The following is a 21,248-nucleotide window of genomic DNA, read 5'->3' as shown; positions in this document are numbered from 1 at the left end:
TCAGTCTACATAGATCTTAGTTGTACGCAGGATCTTTTTCCTGTCATCCTAGTGCTAAATTGATCAAATTAGCATTGTTCATGCATTCTTGAATGTTACCAATGTCATGTTTCTTACTAATATCTTCATTTTTAAGATATTAAAAAGGAAGATGTTAGAAATGAATATTACTGAATAAATTTTAATATTGATAGTATGAACACAACAATCATTGTATATAATTAGTGCCAAATACAATTCTACACATTATATATTATAATATCATCATTTCCTTAATATGAGTATCAAATTTGTGAGTGTTCGATTTTTTATAAGGAAATCATATTGTTCACCTGGGTTTAGATAATTATTATTATTATTATTACCCCAAGACCTCATGGAGTCAAAGACTCATCTAGGAGGTAGCAGGGAAAGTGTACAAGTAGAAAAGAGAGGAAATAATAGAAAGCTATAAGTTAGTAAAAGAATTTTGTCAGATAGAAGCAAGAATTTAACATATAATAAGGGGGAGGGAGGGAAGCCCTAGTTATCTCTGGAAGTTGAGAAAGATCGTGGTTAGCAATCATATGTAAGAACTAGATTCTTCTCATGATGAGTGATGAATGAATAGAATTGATTTTCAAAGGAAACGATGAGTGTCTTTTCAGTGAATGGATCAGAGGAGAGATATGATAGGTAATCAGAGAATCTCTTAGAATGAGTGCCAGGATTCCATGAAGTTTTTATAATAATCATGAAAATGAACTGGGGACTAATATATTAATAATAATACATTTTTTATTACTATTAAACTTTAACAGAGTCAAAGGACTTGTTGTGTGAGATCGCATTGTCATGCATATATCTTATTATGCGATGCCTGAAATGCATCGACAATCTTTGCACTCGCCACACTCTCAGGCAATGTATTCCAATCACCCACCACTATCAGTGGAAAAAATCTACTTGTGTGGTTGATGAATCTGATCGTGCAGGATGATGCTCCACCATACACAAGTTCTGTATGGTGGAGCATCATCCAAAAAGATTCAAGGTGCTAGTAGTATGCCTCTGGGGGATGTTTTAGGGCCACTGCTGTTTAACCTGTATGTTAATGATATTAGCAAAAATTTGGATGGGGATATTCAGTTGTTTGCAGATGATGTAAAGTTCGGAAGAATTGAAGAGAGGAGCAGATGTTGTGGCCTTATAAGAAGACTTCAATAGACTGAGTGAACAGGCATGGGAGTGGGGGTTGCAAAATGTAAGGTTTTAAAACTTTAGAAAACAAAATTGAGATGCAGAATTTAATCTTGGGGTGATGGTGGATAAGGAATGTGTCATCTAAAATTTAGATGACGCATTACCAAAATTATGAGGACAACAACACAATGAATTCTGGCAATGATTCATAAGGCACTAACTTATAGAAGCACAGAGATTCTGGTTCATTGTATAAGTCCTTAGGCCATATATGAACTACTGTGCACAAATTCGGTCACCTGGTTTTCAAAAGGATGAGGATATATTGGATCCAGAGGCAATTGACTAAGGCAGTCTTGAATGTTGAGAAGATGTAATTTGCAGAGTCTACTAGACAGGAAGGGGGAGGGAGTGATATGATAGAGACATACGAGTTGGTAAGGGGTTGTTATAGGATTCGCCTTGAAGAGATTTATGATAAAGTAGTAGTGGTGGTGGTTGTGTGTGTGTGTGTGTGTGTGTGGAGGGATACAAGAGGGTAAAAAGGTTTCTTGCTCATGGAATGATTGGAATGCATTGCCTAAGAGTGTGGTGTCTGAGAGAATATGAATGTATATTCAAGGCATGGTATGATGAGCTGGGACATCCTGCTATGAGTCTTTGACATATTGAAATCAATTTTGAGAAGCAAGTGGTGAGAGTGTTATTCATGATAGGAGTTGAATTATGTGCTCTGAGGGTGGAAAATCTCAGTGGAAATGATACTAATGGTTTTGAGAGTACAAGGTGTGTGAGATAGATGTTTATAAGACAAGTGAAGATGGTTAGTGTCCACTACCACCTTTAATCTACCAAACCACACCTATTCTTTCTGGCAGAAACTCAAATCTTACCTCCTCCCAGCACTATTTATCTCAACCTTCCAAACTACACTCTTTTAACTCCTTTCGACCCAAGGGTGTCTGCGGAGACATCCGTTCTGACATACCTTTCCAAATAGCACCCAACATAGAATTGCCAAATTTGACCTTCTTTGGTTGAAAATATCCCTTCCCCAAACATGTGTAAAGGCTCATGTGTTCATCGTACATATTGACTGAATTTTAATGGTATAGATGCAAACACAGATTGATAAGAAAATAACTATTTATTGACTTAATTGCTAATATTTCGTTGGTATTCTATCCAGCATCTTCAGAACACGCAAACAAGTTTGTTACAGTAGCGAGACAACCACAATCCAGTATAACAATGGGACTAGTATGAGCAATTGTAGCAAGCAACACAAAGACTAAAGTCCTAATTTGCCATCTAAGTTGAAGAAAAAAAAAATGAGAGAGAAAGCAAGTATTAATTTGGTCTTGGATGACTGTCTCCCAAATCTTTGGTAGATTTATACAGCCATACTTGTTGAGGTTGTATGTTTGAGGAGTATGTAGGTTGAGGAGTATGTTTCAAGGCTTCTGTTGATTCCAGAAACAACCTCTCTGAACTGTAAAAGCTTCTATGCAGCACTTTTGTTTTTTGACAATCGATCCTTTGTGCAGGGGTGTCCAAAGCATGGTCTGCTAGACCTGATTGCCATAGTGAAAATGCTGGATATATCTTTTGTGTTCACCGAGGCAGATGTCCATAGTTCTTCCTGTCTGTCCATAGTAGTAGGCTCAATGACATGAACAGGGCACTTCATAGACTCCTGGATGTGATATTGGAGAGAATCTTGCCAATTTCACATAAGGTTTAAATATGGTATTTGTTAAGCACTCTAGATATCTTTTCAGATGTGCTTTTAATATATGGGATGGTGACAGTTTTGTTGTAGTCTTCTGTGGTAGGCAGTGGGGAGGGGGGGATTTCTGGGGAGCATTTAATATTTTATCTATCTTATGGGGATTATAGCCATTGGTCAAGAAGGTGTGACATAGGTAAGAAAGTTCAGTAGTGAGAGCAATGTCATCAGAACAAATTGCTCTAGCTCCATTGGTTAGTGTTTTTAGAATACCATATTGTTGAGATGGGTGATGGTGTGATTGTTTGTGTAAATATCTCCCTGTATGTGTGGGTTTTCTATAAACCGAGAATGATAAGGAACCTTTTGGAAGACGTGTGTCCAGGAAGGGCAGACAGTTATTGGCTTCTAGTTCCATTGTAAAGTGGATTTTTGGGTGCTGGCTATTTAAATGCACTAAAAATGTATTCAATGTGTCTGGGCCATGTGGCCAAATAGCAAACACATCATCAACATAGTGTAGCCAGAGACTAGGTTCGAGAGAGAGTGGCTGTATTGATAGCTAGCATTTCCAGATGTATTATGTAGAAGTTGGCTAAGGGAGAGAAATGGGAGGAATCCCATAGCTGTCCCATCTAACTGTTTGTATATTTTCCCTTTCCATGTAAAATAACCTGCCTGTACTGTGAACTTAAATAGTTGAAATATATCAGGGGGAAATTGTGAATTTAGCAAATTAAGGGTTTCAGTTAATGGTAAATTCATGAATAGTGAGGTGATATTAAAACTCACCATTAAGTCTGAACTTTTTAAGGTATGGTTTTTAAAATACTTTTTAGGTGGGTTGAATTTTTAACAAAATAGGGAGAATTGTTGGGGAAAGTGGCTAGTAGTTTGGCTAAATGTTTAGCAAGTTTATATTATTATTACGGGCAACTCCAGGGAGTCATTAGACTCATTGAGGGAATCACACTTATATGTAGGACTGTTTATACTATCTACAATAGGGCATAAAGGTGTACCTTGTTTGTGAATTTTTGGAGCTCCACATATCCTGGGTGTTTTAACGTGGAAGGGCTTGAGTTTGTTGACTATTCCTTTAGGCTAGGAAGTGACTTTGTTCAATAATTTGCACACCTTATTCTTTTGTGATTTGTTGGGATCCCGATCTATAATTTGGTATGTTGACTGGTCTTGAAGAAGTGCATGATTTTGCTTTCATATTCTGTTGTATCCATCACCCTAGTTGCGTTTCCTTTGTCTGCTTTGGTTATGGTAATGTGGATATTATTGTTAGCTCTTGTATAGCCATGATTTCTTTATGTATATTACTTTTGGGAGGCTTAGAATGGATTAGGATGTTGGCCACATCTAACCAAAAACTAAGTCAATAAATAGGTATTTTCTTATCAATTCTGTGTTCGCATCTATATCGTTAAAATTCAATCAACATGTACAACGAACATATAAGCCTTTCCACATGTTTGAGAATTCTTCACAGAGATGATATAGTACGCAAGACATGACAATACAGTAAGTGGAAGTTGAAATTGGCATGGCAACTGAACAGGTTAGTCTTCTTAAAAAAGTGCCGAGACATCAATTTAATACCAAACTATGTAAAAATTAAGAATAAGTTTCACTCGGCCAAAGCCCAATGTATTTATAAATGAGTGAGTTTAGCAATATTACAGGAAAAGTTAAACGCTACTCATGGGGAACTATCTATAATAAATTCTTCTGTGCGATAAACTATCTAACATTTTAAACCCAGAACTATGGGATATCCTGGACAGCATCTCTGACTCTACAGCCAACAAAAAATTCACCAAAGTTAAAAACTGGCACCAGAAGAAATTTGAAATCCTCCAACAATGCAGTGCTACGCAGAGACCACAATTACAACAAGATGGCGTCGTTGTGAACTTATCATCAGTAACCTTAGCCAAAGAAGCCACGAGTGCGTTAAGTCGGAGACACAACTCTGCCACTACTCCCAAAGAGGTTCCAAAAGCCAAAATAATAGTTTCCATTGAACGGGAGGATATACGACCTGCCTCCAGCAATAGCCAATAGCATTCGGTTAGATGTGGCAACATCCCATCCATTCTATGTGTGTATGATGTACACATGTAGATGTGTCAAGGGTGTACAAGTGAAAAACCAAACATACCGTAACTAACTGGCCCAAATCAAGAACCCCATCTTCTTTTAGAGCTTATACTGAAGCCCGAAATAGATGCAAAAAAAATCAATGCTGCCAAAACAGAGTTAGAAAGCGTAAAAAGCAGGAAACCAGCATCCTGTCCAAATGGCAGCCAAGCCTTTTGGTCTCTCGACAAAGCAATCGGCCGTAACTTCTGACCAACACTATTCCCACCTCCTATCATACCCAAATAGCTCTACTGCATCATCACCTACAGAAAAAGCCAATCTTCTGGCTTCACACTTTGCTTCCAATGCATGCATAACTGATAATGGTAAATGCTCCATTCCAGATAGCCAACATACAATACCCCCCCCCCCTATATTCTTTTGACAAGAAGAGAACAGAAAAATACTGTCCAAATTAGACACAATAAAAGTCTCCTGGCCCTGATAGCATTTCTCCAATTGGACTGAAATTTTGTGCAGCAAAACTGACTCCTATCCTATGTTGCCTATATATACACTCTCTTACTCCACTTGTATCTATTCCACAACTTGGAAACTGGCCTATATTCAACCCATTCCAAAGAAGGGCAACAAGTTTACTGCCATCCAACTACTGCCCTATCTCACTTATCTCAGTCCTGTCTGAGGAGAAAAACCATGAATTTCCAACTCATACACTACCTTGAAGGCACCTACCTAATAAACGACCACCAGTATGGATTCCATCACTGCCAATGAACTGGAGATCTGCTCACATATGTCACCTATCTCTGGTCAAATGCCATGAAGAAGTTTGGCGAATCTCAAGTGGTCACACTTGATATCTCTAAAGCTTTTGACTGGGTCTGGCACAAATGCTTACTAAACAAACTAACCTTCATTTGGTCTGTTCCAGGACCTGCAGTTGAATTGCCAGCTTTCTGTCTAGATGCACACTGTGTGTGTGATGGTGGTGGATGGTTTTCTTATCCTCTCACCATTCCACTAATGCTGGGATTCCACAAGGTTCTGTGCTCTCACCAACCCTCTTTCTGCTATATATCAATGACCTACTTTAGTTGACCTCCAACCCAATACACAGTTTTGCAGACGACAGCATATTGCACCCCTTCCTTTCATTTGATAAACCTTACTCTACACAACTCATCTCAACCTACAGAACATCAACCACCACTGCTCTCAATTCTGATCTCAGAGTCATCCTCCAATCGGGTTCAGATAACCTCATCAATTTCAATGCTAATAAAACCCAGTTCTGTCCTATTTCTCATAAAAAAAAAAAAACATTTTTTCCCAGTATTCTTTTTGACGATACCCACATTTCCAGACAATTTGAGATTTCTCTTCTTGGAATTACACTGACATCAAACCTCTCCTGGCATAAACACATCACAACCATTGAATCCTCAGCTTCAAAAAAACTAGGATTTCTCTTTTGATCAAGATGTTACTTCACTCCTAAAAGCTGTTAATTATACAAATCACAAATCTGCTAAGCTATTGAATACTGCTCTTACATATGGGGGTGGGGCCCCCTAAAAACTCCCTCAAAATGTTTGACTCAATACAGAGGAGAGTAGTTTTTTATTAATGACCATCTCTTACCAACTCACTGCCCCCACTTTCATATAGATGTTTGGTTTCCGTAATAAGTACATGCTACAAATATTTCCATGGGAAATGCTCATCTGAAATAACATCAATAATCCTCCCACTTAGTACTAAGCTTGTTGGAACACGTGCAGCTACTACTCAACATCCCTTCACAGTGCACCTTGAAACAAACAGAACACTTGTTCTGTTTGTTTCAAGTTCTTTTTCAAGCTGATTTATCCAAATTTGCAGCTGTAATCCTCAGAAATAGTGTTTCTCCTTAGGTTTTAGACACTAGTGTATAAGTATGTAGACCAATTCGTATGTGACTAAGAGTTTATAAGGCTGTACACTGGGATAAGATAACATTTATTTTAATACAACATGATATTTCATCCTAATTGCACAGGATTTCTTCAGGTGTAAATGTACAAACTAGTAGACAAACAGTAAGGACTAACAAAGGTGACATTATTTGAGTTTTAGCAAAGATTGATTTTATTTTAAAAGATTTCTCATTGCATGCTGCATTGTTTAGAATAATGTGCGTGTTTACGTATTCATGTGTGCTTGTTTAGCTAATGAAGGCTAGGATGTATTCAGATAAGTTGATAGTTTAGTTAATATTTAGATGTTTAGGATCCAGTGTTATTTCCAAATACTTCCAGATTTTTCCTCCCTGTTGTATCATAGCAGTGGTGTAAGAGTTCAGATTTATTCCATAACATTTGATGTCTCATTTTCAGTGTCCTGTGGGTCAGCTGAAGAGCACATGTGATGACAAAGCTGAGGTCTCACTCCTATGGTATTCAATATCTTGAATGTGTTTTTCAATACACTGTTCAACTGACTTTTCTGTCTGTCCACAGTAAGATGACCTGCAATCTCACAATAGTCAATAAACACCTGGATACTGAAATAGGATATGTCAAGGTTTATGGATTAGAGTAGTGATCTCATCTTATAAAGGGTAGATACTACTTGATTTTATATTTCTTAAGCATTTGTGCTAGTTTTATGGAAATAGAGCTAATATATGGAAGCATGATGAATCCTATGTTTTCTTCATTAGTTTCTCTGGTAACATGTTGGTTGAGTAATCTGCAGATGATGGTCATTATGGCCATTTTGAAGGAAAGTGCTATTTAAATGTTGAAGTTCTTTGGTTAGTTCAGACTTGTTAGTGATGATTTGGCAGGCTCTTGTTCCTAGAGTGGAAATAATGCCCAATTTTTGAGGTCTATAATGATGGGAAGAGGCATGTGCATATCTGTCAGTATGTGTAGGCTTTTGAAAGATAGACTTTTAATTTTCCCAATTCCTTAGTTAGTAGAAGGTCCAGAAATGGAAGTGAACCATTAGATTCCAATTTATAGGTGAATTTTATGTTGGGTGTACAATTCAGGTACTCATGAAAAAGCAGAAGTGTCTGCTGAAAATTTTTCCACTTGATTATTCTATAAATTAAAGATGCCAAGAAATTATATTCTTAGTTTGGTCCCTTATCCGAGTGTAAGCAAACTTTGTTTGTTGTTTGAAACAAGGTGTGTGTGTGTGTGTGTGTGTTTCAAGTTTATAAGGCAAAAATTTGATAACTTTTTTTATTCACTTAGTAACATGAGATTTCATCCCAGTTGCACAGGATTTCTTCAGGTGTAAATAAACAAAGTAATAGACAAAACAGTAAGGTGAAAACAATACACACACCAGTGGCATCGAATGCCCATTTCGGTTGGGTGTGCTGTCGTGGCTTGTGCAACCCGTGCAATAAAATTCACGTCAGTTTGACCATATGATTGCATTTTTATCGATGTATGAAAGTTTTAAGAGTGTATAGCACATTAGTGCTCATCTTAATTGGTCTAATGCAATTAATTGTAGGATAACTTTGAACTTTAATTTATCAATTAATTGTAACCAAATCTCTGCAGAGTGGGAGACAATGTGCTTAAGATACTGTATATTAGAAAACAATAATGAAGGAGAATGCTATATTTGGTTCATATATTTGAATTACTCAAAGGTAAAATTTGGAAGAGGAGGACGAGCCTTACCTCCTTCGACTACAATACTGTTTCCCAATGTAAATATGGGCAAAAATGTTATAAATTTAGCGAAAATTATATATTAAAAACTTGTCTACCACATCAGTTTACACTTCATGCATGCAAAACAGATGAAACTAAAACAAGAACAGCAACTCATGACAAATGACAATGTTCAGGTGGACTGGTTGACACAATAACCAATCACAGCCTCTAGGTGCTATTGTCTCAGAGCTCACCTACCTTGCCTTCTGAGTGGTTTAAAATCACTAGAACTCCAAGAATTTAATCTACTGCAGCATTTGTACATCTTTTCCATGGGTTCAAAGGTCTATGTATTTTGAATGCACACCTAGGCTATTAATGCAAATGTGATGCAATGTTTAGGCATCAAAAAGTGTCCTCTTTATGAAGCATTAGTCTATTGCGTTTACTTTTAGGAATCATGGAAATTCTGGAAACAATGAGGGGAGTCTTTAATGGGAAAAAATGCAAAAATATAATACATTTTTGCATTTATATCAGTGATAGTACAATTCGGAAGATGAGCACCACACACCTAGCGCACCCTGGATATATATATATATATATATGTTACAGTTAATGTGATAAATCTGGTTATTATTAATAATTACCGGTTAAAGTGAATAATTTACTAGAATTAATCACTTTGACCGGTAATTATTAATAATTCTTAAAGGAGTCTGGTAACTATAATAAAAATGTTTCATAAAAAATATTTTATTTAATAGCAGAAAAAATAATGATTGCATTTTCAATCAAAAATCAGAAATCATTATAAACTAACCTAACCTAACCGATAAAGGTTAGGTTAGGTTGTACAATTGCAATATTGGAAACTTTGACCACCTAAATTAGGATATTTTGTACCTAATTTATATAAGTTTTCATTATCAATAGAAATTATAACAGCTATAATATTCTGGTTATCGGTTAGGTTAGGTTAGTTTATAATGATTTCTGATTTCATTGATTGCAAAAGAAGTACTTTGTTTACTTTTTTCATTATAAACTAACCTAACCTAACCGATAACCTGAATATTATGGCTGCTATAATTTCTATTGAGAATGAAAACCTATATAAATTAGGTACAAAATATTCTAATTTAGGTGGTCAAGGTTTCCAATATTACAATTGTACAGCCTAACCTAAACTGACCTAATGATTCCATGATTTCTGATTTCATTGAGTGCAAAAGAAGTACTTTCCTTACTTTTTTCATTATAAACTAATCTAACCTAACCAATAACTGGAATATTATAGCTGTTATAATTTCTATTGAGAATGAAAACCTATATATATATATATATAAAACCTATAAACATGTTTTTATTACATTTACCAGACTCCTCTAGGAATTATTAATAATTAATAATTGTTTTATAACATAATCTATGTCGGAAGTCGCCGCTAGATGAATTCGTAATGAGTAGTGTTCGTGCAAGCTCCAGATAAGATAAGTATCATTTTCAGTTATCGATACAAATTACTTAATATTGTGTAGTTTTGTTTTATTTGCCTTGCGTATTTTAGTGCGTCTATTTTTGGTGTGTTATAATGTTTAATTTGACAAAACACGTTACGGATAAATATGGCACCTGTGCGTAGGAAAATGGCGGCCAGTAATGAAGGTTCGCCATCGTTATCAAAGAACGGTAGCATAAAAGAAATGAGTCAGTGTACTAGCTGTGAAATGTACGCTTTGCGGAATGCGGTCGGAGTGTGGTTAGATGATGATAAAGGATTGAATGTGTGTAGAAAATGTAGGGAGAATGCGGAATTGAAGCGTATTTCGGATCGTGAGTGTGATATTTTTGTCAACCTTCAAAATGAAGGAAATAGGGATATGACAAGAAACGGCAAAGTTGTACATGAAAATTGTGAGAGTGTGAATGTAGAAAGTGTGAATGATAGTATAAATGGTTTCTCAGAGAACAAAAAAGATGAGATAGATACATTGAGTGAGATCGCGTTGTTGAATAGTGCGATAGAAAGAGCAAAACAGTAGCTAGAGTGCATGAACAAAAGTAGACTGAATGAACCAACCAATAATAAAAGGTATGACAGGAAAAATAGACGTATGAATGTGAACATGAACAAAATGAAGGATAGAGTGCTGTATGGAGACTCGTTAGTACGAGGTGTGTTAGTAGAGGATTTGACAAAATCGTACCAACCTGGTGTGACCATAAAGGACGTAACTGCGTCTATTAGAGAGCAAAAGGAAAGGGTGAAAGAAATGATTGTTGTGGCAGGTACGAATGATTTGAAAGGAGATAAAATGGAAATGATAGAAGACCTGAATGAATTGTTTGAGGTAACAAAAGAAAAGAGTGAGAGAGTTAGAATGATTGGTCTTTTGCCACGGTATGACAGTGAAATGTTTAAAAGGAGGGCTATAATTGCAAATGACTTTATGCGTGGGTTATGTATGACGAGTGGTGTGGAATTTGTGGATGTGTGGAGTGAGTTTGATGGGCGAAAGGATCTATATAAGATGGATGGCTTGCATTTGAATGGTTACGGTGTAAGAAGACTTGAGAAAGTGTTGCTGAATGTAGTGGATGTGCAAATTCAGGGAAACTAGATTTGTTAGGGGGGGTGGGTAGAGATACAGTCCTTATGGAGGCAGTTGAATGTAAGAATGAATATAATATGCCAGAGCAAATAAGGACAACAAATCAGAGTGGGATAGTTAATATAAGGCATCAAGGTAGGGTTGGGGCTAATGGGGGTCTTAAATTCATGTACACTAATACTAGGAGTATTAGGAACAAGAAGGAAGAGTTTTTGGCCATGGTTGGCACTTCCAGACCACAGGTTATAGGTATTAGTGAAACATGGCTGACTGTAGATGATATAACTAGTGGGATTGAATGTGATGGGTATAGTGTGTTCAGGAATGACAGAGAGAATAAAATGGGGGGAGGAGTATTGTTGATGATAGCTGATGAGCTCCAGCCAAGGAGAATAAAAGTTGAATTGCAGGATAGAGAAAAGAGCACATTTGAGGCCATTTGGTGTGAGATTGTGGCTAGCAGAACTAAATATACAATTGGGTGCTGCTATAGACCAGGTGATGGAAAAGATGGTGGTGACAGTATGCACAAGCAAATAGAAGAAATGGGTGGAAGGAGGGTGATTATTATGGGAGATTTCAACTATGGTCGCATTGATTGGAGTGAGGAGAGGACACATGGGAGGAAGGAACTGGATTTTATGCGGTTATTAAGGGATAACTATCTGCGACAGCATGTAATGGAAAATACTAGGGTTCAGAGAGTGCTTGACCTAGTAATTACATCTGAGGATTTGGCTGTAACAAATATGACCACATTGCCACCAATCGGTGAGAGTGATCATAGGGTCTTAACTTGGGAGGTGGCTAAAGGTGTAGAATTTTCAATTAAGACAGGGTACATGTGGAATTATCGGGCGGGAAAGTATGACAAGCTTAGGAGTTTGATTGGTTCAGTGCCATGGCATGTACAACTGCAAGGACTAGAAGTTGATAGTGCATGGGAGGTAGTTAAGAAGTGCTTGCATGAAGCAATGGCTGACTGTATACCTAGAGTCCGAATAATAAATCAAGTAGGGGTTAAATGGATGAATAACACCATTAAGCTTGAGTTGCAAAAAAAGAAACAACTATGGAGGGAATTTAAGGAGAAGGGTGACCGGCAGGCACATGAACGGTATAAAGCGCAGGCCAGAAGGGTGACGAGTGTGGTAAGAAAAGCAAAAAAGGATTACGAAAGAACATTGGCCATGCAGGCTAAAGAGAATCCTAAACAGTTTTTTAGATATGTAGCAAGTAAAAGGAAAAATGTACATGGCAGATTGATTTTAAAGAATGCCGATGGTAGGGAGGTAACTGAATCAGTTGAGATAGTTGAGTTACTGAGTGAGCACTTTGCAAAAGTATATCATCAAGGTGGTGACATTGCAGAAACGAATAAACCAGTAGATTATACAGGAATTGTGGTTAATGAAGTGGAGGTGAGTAGTCTATTGCATAACCTCAATGTCAATACATCTGTGGGATTGGATGGTATACCAGCTCGTGTTGTACGAGAAGCAGCTAAAGAATTGTCAGTACCCTTGACCATTTTGTTTAATTCGAGTCTCGGGTCTGGGTTAGTCCCGAGCGGGTGGAAAGAGGGGAAAATAGTTCCACTGCATAAAGGTGGTTCCAAGACTGCTGTTGTAAATTACCGACCGATTAGCATATCAGGAATCATTGTAAAGGTCTTAGAGAAAATAGTCAAGATGAAAATACAAGATTGGATAGAAGAAAATGGGATACTGTATCGGGGACAGCATGGTTTTGTGAAGGGTAGGTCATGCCTCAGTAACTTGCTCACGTATTATAACACAGTGACGGCTGAACTGGATAAGGGCAATGGGTTTACGGTGATTCTACTGGACCTTGCCAAGGCCTTTGACAGGATTCCACATGGAATTCTAATCAGTAAATTGCAGCATATGGGAATGGACATAGGGTTGGTGAGATGGATAGGAGGGTGGTTGATGGAGAGATATCAGAGAGTGGTTTACTCGGGAGTAGAGTCCACAAGACGGCCTGTGACTAGTGGTGTGCCACAAGGATCTGTTCTTGGACCAATGCTGTTTAATTTGTTCATAAATGATATAGGAAATGATCTGAGAGGAACAGTTCATTTGTTTGCGGATGATGCGAAGTTGGGTAGGGCAATAGTGAATGCAGATGACGTCAAAATTTTGCAGGATGATTTGGATAGATTGGAGGTCTGGGCTAAGGAGAATGGATGTCAGTTTAATGTGGCAAAATGTAAGGTTATGCATTTTGGGGTGAAAAGATTGGAGGCAGTTTACTGCATTGGTGGAACCCTGCTCCAGGAAATTGATGAGGCACGAGATTTAGGAGTGTTGGTGGATAGGGAATTGAAATTTAGGGGACACATTGCAAAAGTGACCAAAACAGCTCATCAAATCACTTGGTTGCTGAAGAATACGTTGACAAGCAGGGACAAGCAGGTTATTGTTCCTCTCTATCGAGCCTTGATAAGACCCCATCTAGACTACTGTGCTCAGATTTGGTCACCTAGGTTTTTTCTTGATGGGGAGGATGTGGAGAGGATCCAGAGGCGAGTGACCAAGATGATAGCAGGTCTGTGGAATGAACCGTATGAGAACAGGTTGAGGATTTGTGGGTTGCAAAAATTGGTTGATAGGCGGAGGAGGGGAGATATGATTGAGACATTCAAATTACTGAAGGGTTTCTATAAAATTAATTCAGAAGATATTTTTGAGAACAGGGCTGGTTGTGGGAGGACTAGGGGACATCCATGGAAACTGGGCAAAAGTGTGGTTAGTAAAGGTGTTAGAGCTGGGTTCTTTACTTTTAGAGTAGTGAATGAGTGGAATGCGCTCCCTGAGTCTGTAGTGGATGCTGTGACAGTGAATGAGTTTAAGGCGAGGTATGATAGATACTGTATGAATGTCAAATAGTTGTGATGAATATGATTTGGGGCCTCCCTCGATGAGTCTAATGACTCCCTGGAGTTGCCCGTAATAATAGTAATAATAATCGTAATAATTACCGGTCAAAGTGATTAATTCTCATATGTTTTTATTACATTTACCAGACTCCTCAAGGAATTATTAATAATTACTGGTCAAAGTGATTAATTCTCATAAATTATTCGCTTTAACTGGTAATTATTAATAATAACAGGATTTATTACTTTAACCATAACATATATATAAACATATATGTATGTATCCACCATATGACCTTACTATGAAGGTTGAAATGTTGGAATATTAAATTTATTACTCTTAACACAGTAGCATCCTCAATCATTTTACCAAAATGAAAACGAGTAGTTTGTTATGTGATATTCTACTGAATGCATTTTTAAAATTTGTTATGTGATATTCTACTCAATGCATTTTCAAAATCTATTAAAATTATCATATAAGCACCTTCTGTATCTAATACACTTGTCACGCTATTATAAAATGTAATTGAAGTTTACTGAAGCAAGACTTCCTCATAACAAACCCATGTTGCTTCTTTGCTGGGCAGAGGGAAGGCAGTGTGAGCCAGGTCAGAATGATAAGGAGAATGAAGAAAGACTTTCTGTCTACCAGCAATTAAGGTGATAGTGTTGTTGTAGCAAATCAGTTGAGTGTGTACAAACTGCAACATAGATGTTTCTTCTGAATGATAGTATGCAAACACCACATTAATGAAGTGATAATGATCTGGCTGGTAATGCAGAAAACTAACCAAAATGTTTCCTTTATAGTTCCCAAAGCATTGTGTAATAAACCTGTCTGGAAACTTCTAGGTAAGAATAAGAATGAAAAGGCATAACCAAGACCTTAAACACCACCACCACTTTAGAGACAGTAAGTTTAGGGATAGTCTATAATCAGTACTTCTGTCATTATGCTATGAAACATGTTGTATATTTCTACTCCCCTGAGAATCTACTGGTATTGGGACATAAACAAATGAACAAAAGTAATGCATGTGTATTACATGTTCTTTTAACATACCCATATACTATTGAGATTATGCAATACCTTGAGACTACCTTCAGTTTATCTATCTCAATTCTCTCATTTATTCCTATTTCATCAGACACTTTACTACCTATAACTAGATGATATATTAAAACAAAATAATCACTCAGTGATGCAGCAGCAGCTCTAGTTTTCTAGAGCTGCTGCTGCTGCTGCTGCTGCAACTACTACTGTCTTTTGTTTTTCAAACTTACCTACTCTTTAATTCCAAATAAATACACTTTTCTATCTGAAAACTTCACCTTGCCTCCCCCCCACCTCCAAAAGAAGGGATCACTTCACTAGAGGTAAAATTCTGTTACTGGTGGCATGGATGGGGGAAAGGAAGGGAACGATTGTTATGTGCGCGCACACACACACACACACTCTTCTCTGGTGTGTGTGAGAGGAGAATGAGATTCAGAGAGTGACTGTGCCTCGGGATTTTGTAATAGGGCCACTACTGTTTGATTTGAATATTAATGAGACAAGGAATAATGTTTGTTTTTTTTTTGGATGGGGGAGATTCAGTTGTTTGCTGCTGATGAAAAACTGGAGCAGGCAATAGTAAATAAAGGCAATGTGATATAGAGATCTTGCAGGATTGTTTAGATAAATAGACAGCATAGCAAAGGATAATGGTTATCATACTGATAACTATTATCATACTTCAATATGACAAAATATGTTGGGATGAAAAGATTACATAACGTGTATTAATTACATTGATGGTATTGGATTGCAGGAAATTGATAAGACTAGGGATTTGTGGATGATGGTGGACAGAGAGGGAATACTGCAAAAGTTGGCAAATTAGCTCAAAGGATCACCTGAATGTTGATGAATACACTGACTAGTAAAATAGAAGATTATTATTCCTCTTTATAAGGTTGTGATATGATTGCATCTAGACTACTATGCAGAGATTTGATCACCTTGGTTTCTTGGGGAGGAGATGACTCGGATATGAGTGAGAGATGTGAAAGGTGGAAAAGTGGGAACATGATAGAAACTTAAGTTACTAAACAGGTTCAATAAATTGATACAAAATAGGGAGAGAGAGAGCTAGGGTTCATCCCTGAAAGGAATGTAAGAGTGTGATTACTAAAAGTGCAAAAGGATTGGATTTTTTGCTTGGAGAGTGATGAATGACTGGAATAGATTGCCAGAGATAGTTGTGAGTGTTCTAACAGTGAATGAGTTTAAGGAGAGGTATAATAGGTATTGTGTGAATAATAGTTGGTGTGAGCCTTTTGCAATGAATCTTCTGACTCCATGGAAATGTCTGTAATAATGATATAATCATTAGCTTAAGCACTCTTAAATTCTTGGTCCTCTCTGCCCCATGTTTTAAGTAATTATTCTTCGGTAATTATATGAATTCCAACAAGGATTTAATCAGCTGGTGTTAAACCTCTATAACAATTGTCTACTATGCATTTACTAAGCTACGTTGTACATTTCATTTCCTGCTACCCTACCCAACTTCAGGTGTATAATAGCATCCTACCACTTATGTATATGATAGACTAATTCACCCACAACTGAAAAACTCTTATAAAGATTCCTCATACCTATATGGAGTTTGAACTCAGGTCCTTCCAACTACAGGATACTGACAACATGAACTGAGGAAAGGAGACCAATATGATTTGCATTTATTAACAATCAGGAATTGCTGATTAAAATAACTGATTCAGATATGCACACAACTACATCTAGTTCATTTAGTTAGTGCAATGACAAGATAAGAAATATTAAATTGACATTAAATTGTTCTATTTAATATGCTGAAAAGAACATCTGAAATGTCATAAACAATAAGTTCATAAAGTCTATAATCTCAGTTTAAGTGATATAAGGATACACTGTCCATCTGAATTCATAATGCTTTCATCTGGAGGAGTGTTCTTCATCAAGATTTGTGCATGTGGAAATTCAGTTTGAAGTCTTTGGGTAAATGCTCCTATTCTTTCATATTCCAATCCTCTATATACAAAAACTTTATTCTAAGGCATGAGGGAAAAAAATACACAAACAATACACATAAATATATATATATATATATATACACACACACATATATACACACACACACATTTGATACTTTATATAAATATTAAATGCAGAAAATTGAAAATTTAGTATATCGAAGGAGAAGATTCCCTTATAATTATTTGGCAGTAATAAACACTAATATTCATTACAACAACAACAACAACATTTTAAATTTACAGTGAGTTATATGACATTTGGCCATCTACTTTTGTTTTCTGGAAGTTCCTTGCCCAACAAATTATTTCCTGAAGACTGTAAACTTCAGCTCTTGAAAAGGAATATCAGCAGATTACTTATTTTCTTGACCTCTGTATAGATTTATTAGGTTCTTCAGCTTATAGCAAATAGGCTGTGGGGGAGGGGAGTATATAAAAATCCTTTCATATAAGGCTATGTAATACTTTTTGTTTACAGAATATTAGATTGAATTTATCACAGCTGTTAGTTTATTATAAAATGTAAGAAGATTACTAAAACAAGGCTTAATAAATTCATTATAGCATCTATAAAGAATCTCAGCTGCCTAATTCTGTATGGGCCTTACTAAGTTTTTATAGAATTTTTACTACCAGTGAAGAACTATAAAATAGTCTGCCTTCATCTTACTCAAAATTCCCCCCTTCCCCCTCTCTCTCTCTTTTCAATTTTTAAGGACTCTTCCAGTTACAAAAGTTTCATTTCACTGAAAGACTTGGGAAATGATACTGTTAATGTCTTAGCACACTCCCTAAAAACACATAGAAGAGTATGTAAAAAGCTGATAACTAGAGATCTTTTATAGAAATGTATGGTAGACATAATAATAATGTGAAATTATCACATGTAAAGAATTAGAATTTATTAAACTCTTATACATTTCACTCTGTAACATGAACATCATTTGTTGGGAGAGCATAAAATAAATGGTCACAATATTCAAAACATGAACACAATAATGAGAGTCACACAGCATGAGCATACTTCCACATGTCTTGGTCACAGCTAAGTGAATAGGATTATTATTTTATTTATTTATTTTTTTTTTTCACCAGAGGTTAGGCTAGGGTAAATGACTGACATAGCATTTAGATTTATCTTACTGTTGTGTAGTGTCATGTAGCTTGTATCCTGTGCATATGTATGTTTTCCTGGTGATGATGATCATCGAAACATCAAGTGTTATTTTCATAATTATAAGTAAAGTAATTACTCCAACACGTGTGTTTTTGTCTCCATAAATTCTTTACAATGAGTGTTGACCACCACGTGACCTTAAAACAGAGAATCTTACATTAAATGTTTATTGCCTAAACACTATGATATATAAGTACACGATTTAACAATTCAAGGTGTAACATATTAGAAACTTTGGATTGAAACAATTTGAAACAATTTCAAGAATTACAAGAGAAAATTTATTTTTCGGCATCCTAGTTGAATTAGAACGAGTCATTTTAATAAATATTATTATATGTGCTCCTGAAAATTTTATAATTTCATTGATCTCAGCAAAAGTAGGAATAATGCAAGTGTTCTGGCACTTTTTTAAAAAAAAATAATAATAATCCAACCAAGTTTAAAGTCTTTTTGACTATCATATCCCAGTAAGGATTAAAAAACTCAACCACAGTAAAGATTATTCATATGAATTAAACAGCTAACATACCATTTTGTTAATTATTTTGGTTTGTGCATTATGAACCATCTTCACTGCAGAGAAGAAAAATATTCAAATAACAAATTGAAGCTCTATCAATCGACCAACCTTTGTCAGCAAAGGTTGATCGATTGGTAGAGCCTCTGCTACTAATAGCTCATGCAAAAGTTAAACAAGTTTGAGCATGGTTAGTAGTTGGAAGGAGTCAATCGCTCAATGCTGTTGGCACACTCCCTCGACGAGCCTTTGGACTCCCTGGAGGTGTCACATAATAATAATAATAAAACTATTTGCTATACCAATGATTTTTTTTTATATGCAGCTGTGTGGACACCAGGTTAAAAAATATTATACTCTTAGGATTCTTGAAAAAAAAAAAACAGAAATTAAACAAAAACAATTATTTTTCTTAAATGCTTAGAAAATTCTTAAATTAAAAAAAATAAAAAAATAAAAACTAAATAACAAAATAATAAGTAGATAATAGGGCTGCTAATAACTATTTCTCAGATTTTGGGTATATTGTGAGGTTAGGAATGGGCTGATGTATAAAAACTCTTGCACTCTCTTTGAAGAGACATTTGAATTTGACAATGGACAAATTGTCCAATCAACTAAAAGCACATTTCAGAATACCAATCATATATTCAATTGATTAAACATCACAAGACTGAAACTAAAGAATATGAGATTGAAATCAGCTACATGCTTTTCTAGAATGATACAAAGTTGTTACACGGAAATATCTTCGAATTTCAACACCTATTCAAACAAAAGTGCTGAAGTTGTTCTATATCCTCCTAACGCTGTGATCAACGATGGACCAGCTATGCCCAAAATCTGGGAAATTGTTTTCAGATTTTGGGAACAGATGAACAACCTGGCACCCATACAACTGAATATAAAAAAATAACCCATCGCTATAGCATGGATTCAATTTGTTATTTGAATTTTTCCATTATATTTCTATGCACTGAAGATATATGTGACAAAATATTTGCATGTTAACTGTTTAACATATCAATATTTACTGAGTTCCATGTTTATAACTCTTATGAATAAAATTCCCAGAGATTTCTTTTCATGAAAATGAAATAGAGAGAGAAAAATATATTATCTAGGTAATTAGAAAAGTAATATGCTGACATAACTGGTGTTAACAAAACAAAGAAGTAGAAGATGTTATATTTGGACAATAATGATCACGAAAGGAAGGGCTTCTACACTAAGCATTCAACACTAAAGGAAAATAATTTTCTCAAATGGTAAGAAATTTCAATGAGTACTGAAGGTAAACATCAAAATGAGGAATTGAATAATGAAACATTTGTGCTCTTAGAGAGATCTACTAAGGAACAAGTACAGGAATTTTTCAAGTCATCAGAGATGGCAGTGTTGACAATAAGCAGAATAATTAATAATACCAGATATATAAAAATTTGGTGGTTATGGAGAAAATATCCACATTAATAATAATGTAAGGCTTTTAACAAAGCCATACTGCTTCTCTGTTGAGGACAAGGTGCAATATACCTGCCTCTGGATGTAAATCCTAATTAGCCTCACCTTAATGACCACTCTAGAGATACTGATTATTCTATAGTTGATTAATTCTCTCCTGTTTCATCCTTGTATAAGGGACCAGTTTGCTCACCTTCCATTCATTAAGAAATGTACATGCATTGAACTTGTTGTGAAGACTAAGGTTGAATAACCAAGTCAGAGGCATTACTAATTTTTTTTGCACATTCTACAAGCACTTTTGCCAATATGCCATTAAATCGCACTCTGTGTGTGAGAATCAAGCTGCTGCAATACCTTTAATATCTCCACCATGCAACTCCTATACTTATGTCAAGTTCCACCTTAGGATCCATCTTTGCCTGTAGTTCTAACAGATGAAAATATCAATTTCCTAGCTTGCTTTTTATACTGTTTCTGGAGTCAGACACAACTTCTTTCAGACATCCTTTGGCTATTTCTCATGCACTGCTGATTTCTTCATCGTGCAGTTTTCCATGCCAAGGCACTGCTTCAAGTTGCCTTCTTAGTCCACCATACTCACCTACAAGTGGTCAATGGAGCTAAAGATTTTGAGTAATTGCAGATAGTGAGTTAAAGTTTAGAGGCCAAATTATTATGGTGGTTAAGTTATCACATGAAAATAACATATAGGAATGGAGCAATTATTCTTCAATTGTACAAGGATTTGATAATAGCACATCTTGGATGCTGTGTTCAGTATAGTAACCTAGTATTCAAGATGTAGTCTCATCA

At 36.0% G+C, this 21,248-nt stretch overlaps 1 protein-coding gene across 2 annotated transcripts in view; it reads right to left on the bottom strand.

The window, feature by feature from the left end:
• The window catches only part of spg (dedicator of cytokinesis spg), an 869,351-nt gene that overhangs the window by 135,313 nt on the left and 712,790 nt on the right, over nucleotides 1-21,248 (bottom strand). For both annotated transcript variants that reach the window (XM_090390789.1, XM_090390790.1), the window contains one exon: nucleotides 17,145-17,286. In XM_090390789.1, the coding sequence (XP_090246915.1) occupies nucleotides 17,145-17,286 (142 nt within the window). The remainder of the gene's footprint in view (nucleotides 1-17,144; nucleotides 17,287-21,248) is intronic.

The sequence above is a fragment of the Typopeltis vanoorti genome, chromosome 3 (genome assembly GCF_054136105.1).
Source record: "Typopeltis vanoorti isolate ZY-2024b chromosome 3, IOZ_Tvanoo_1.0, whole genome shotgun sequence".
NCBI classification, from domain to species: Eukaryota; Metazoa; Arthropoda; class Arachnida; order Uropygi; family Thelyphonidae; genus Typopeltis; species Typopeltis vanoorti.
Note: the sequence above shows the minus strand (reverse complement) of the source record. Positions and strands in the feature narration are given on the sequence as shown.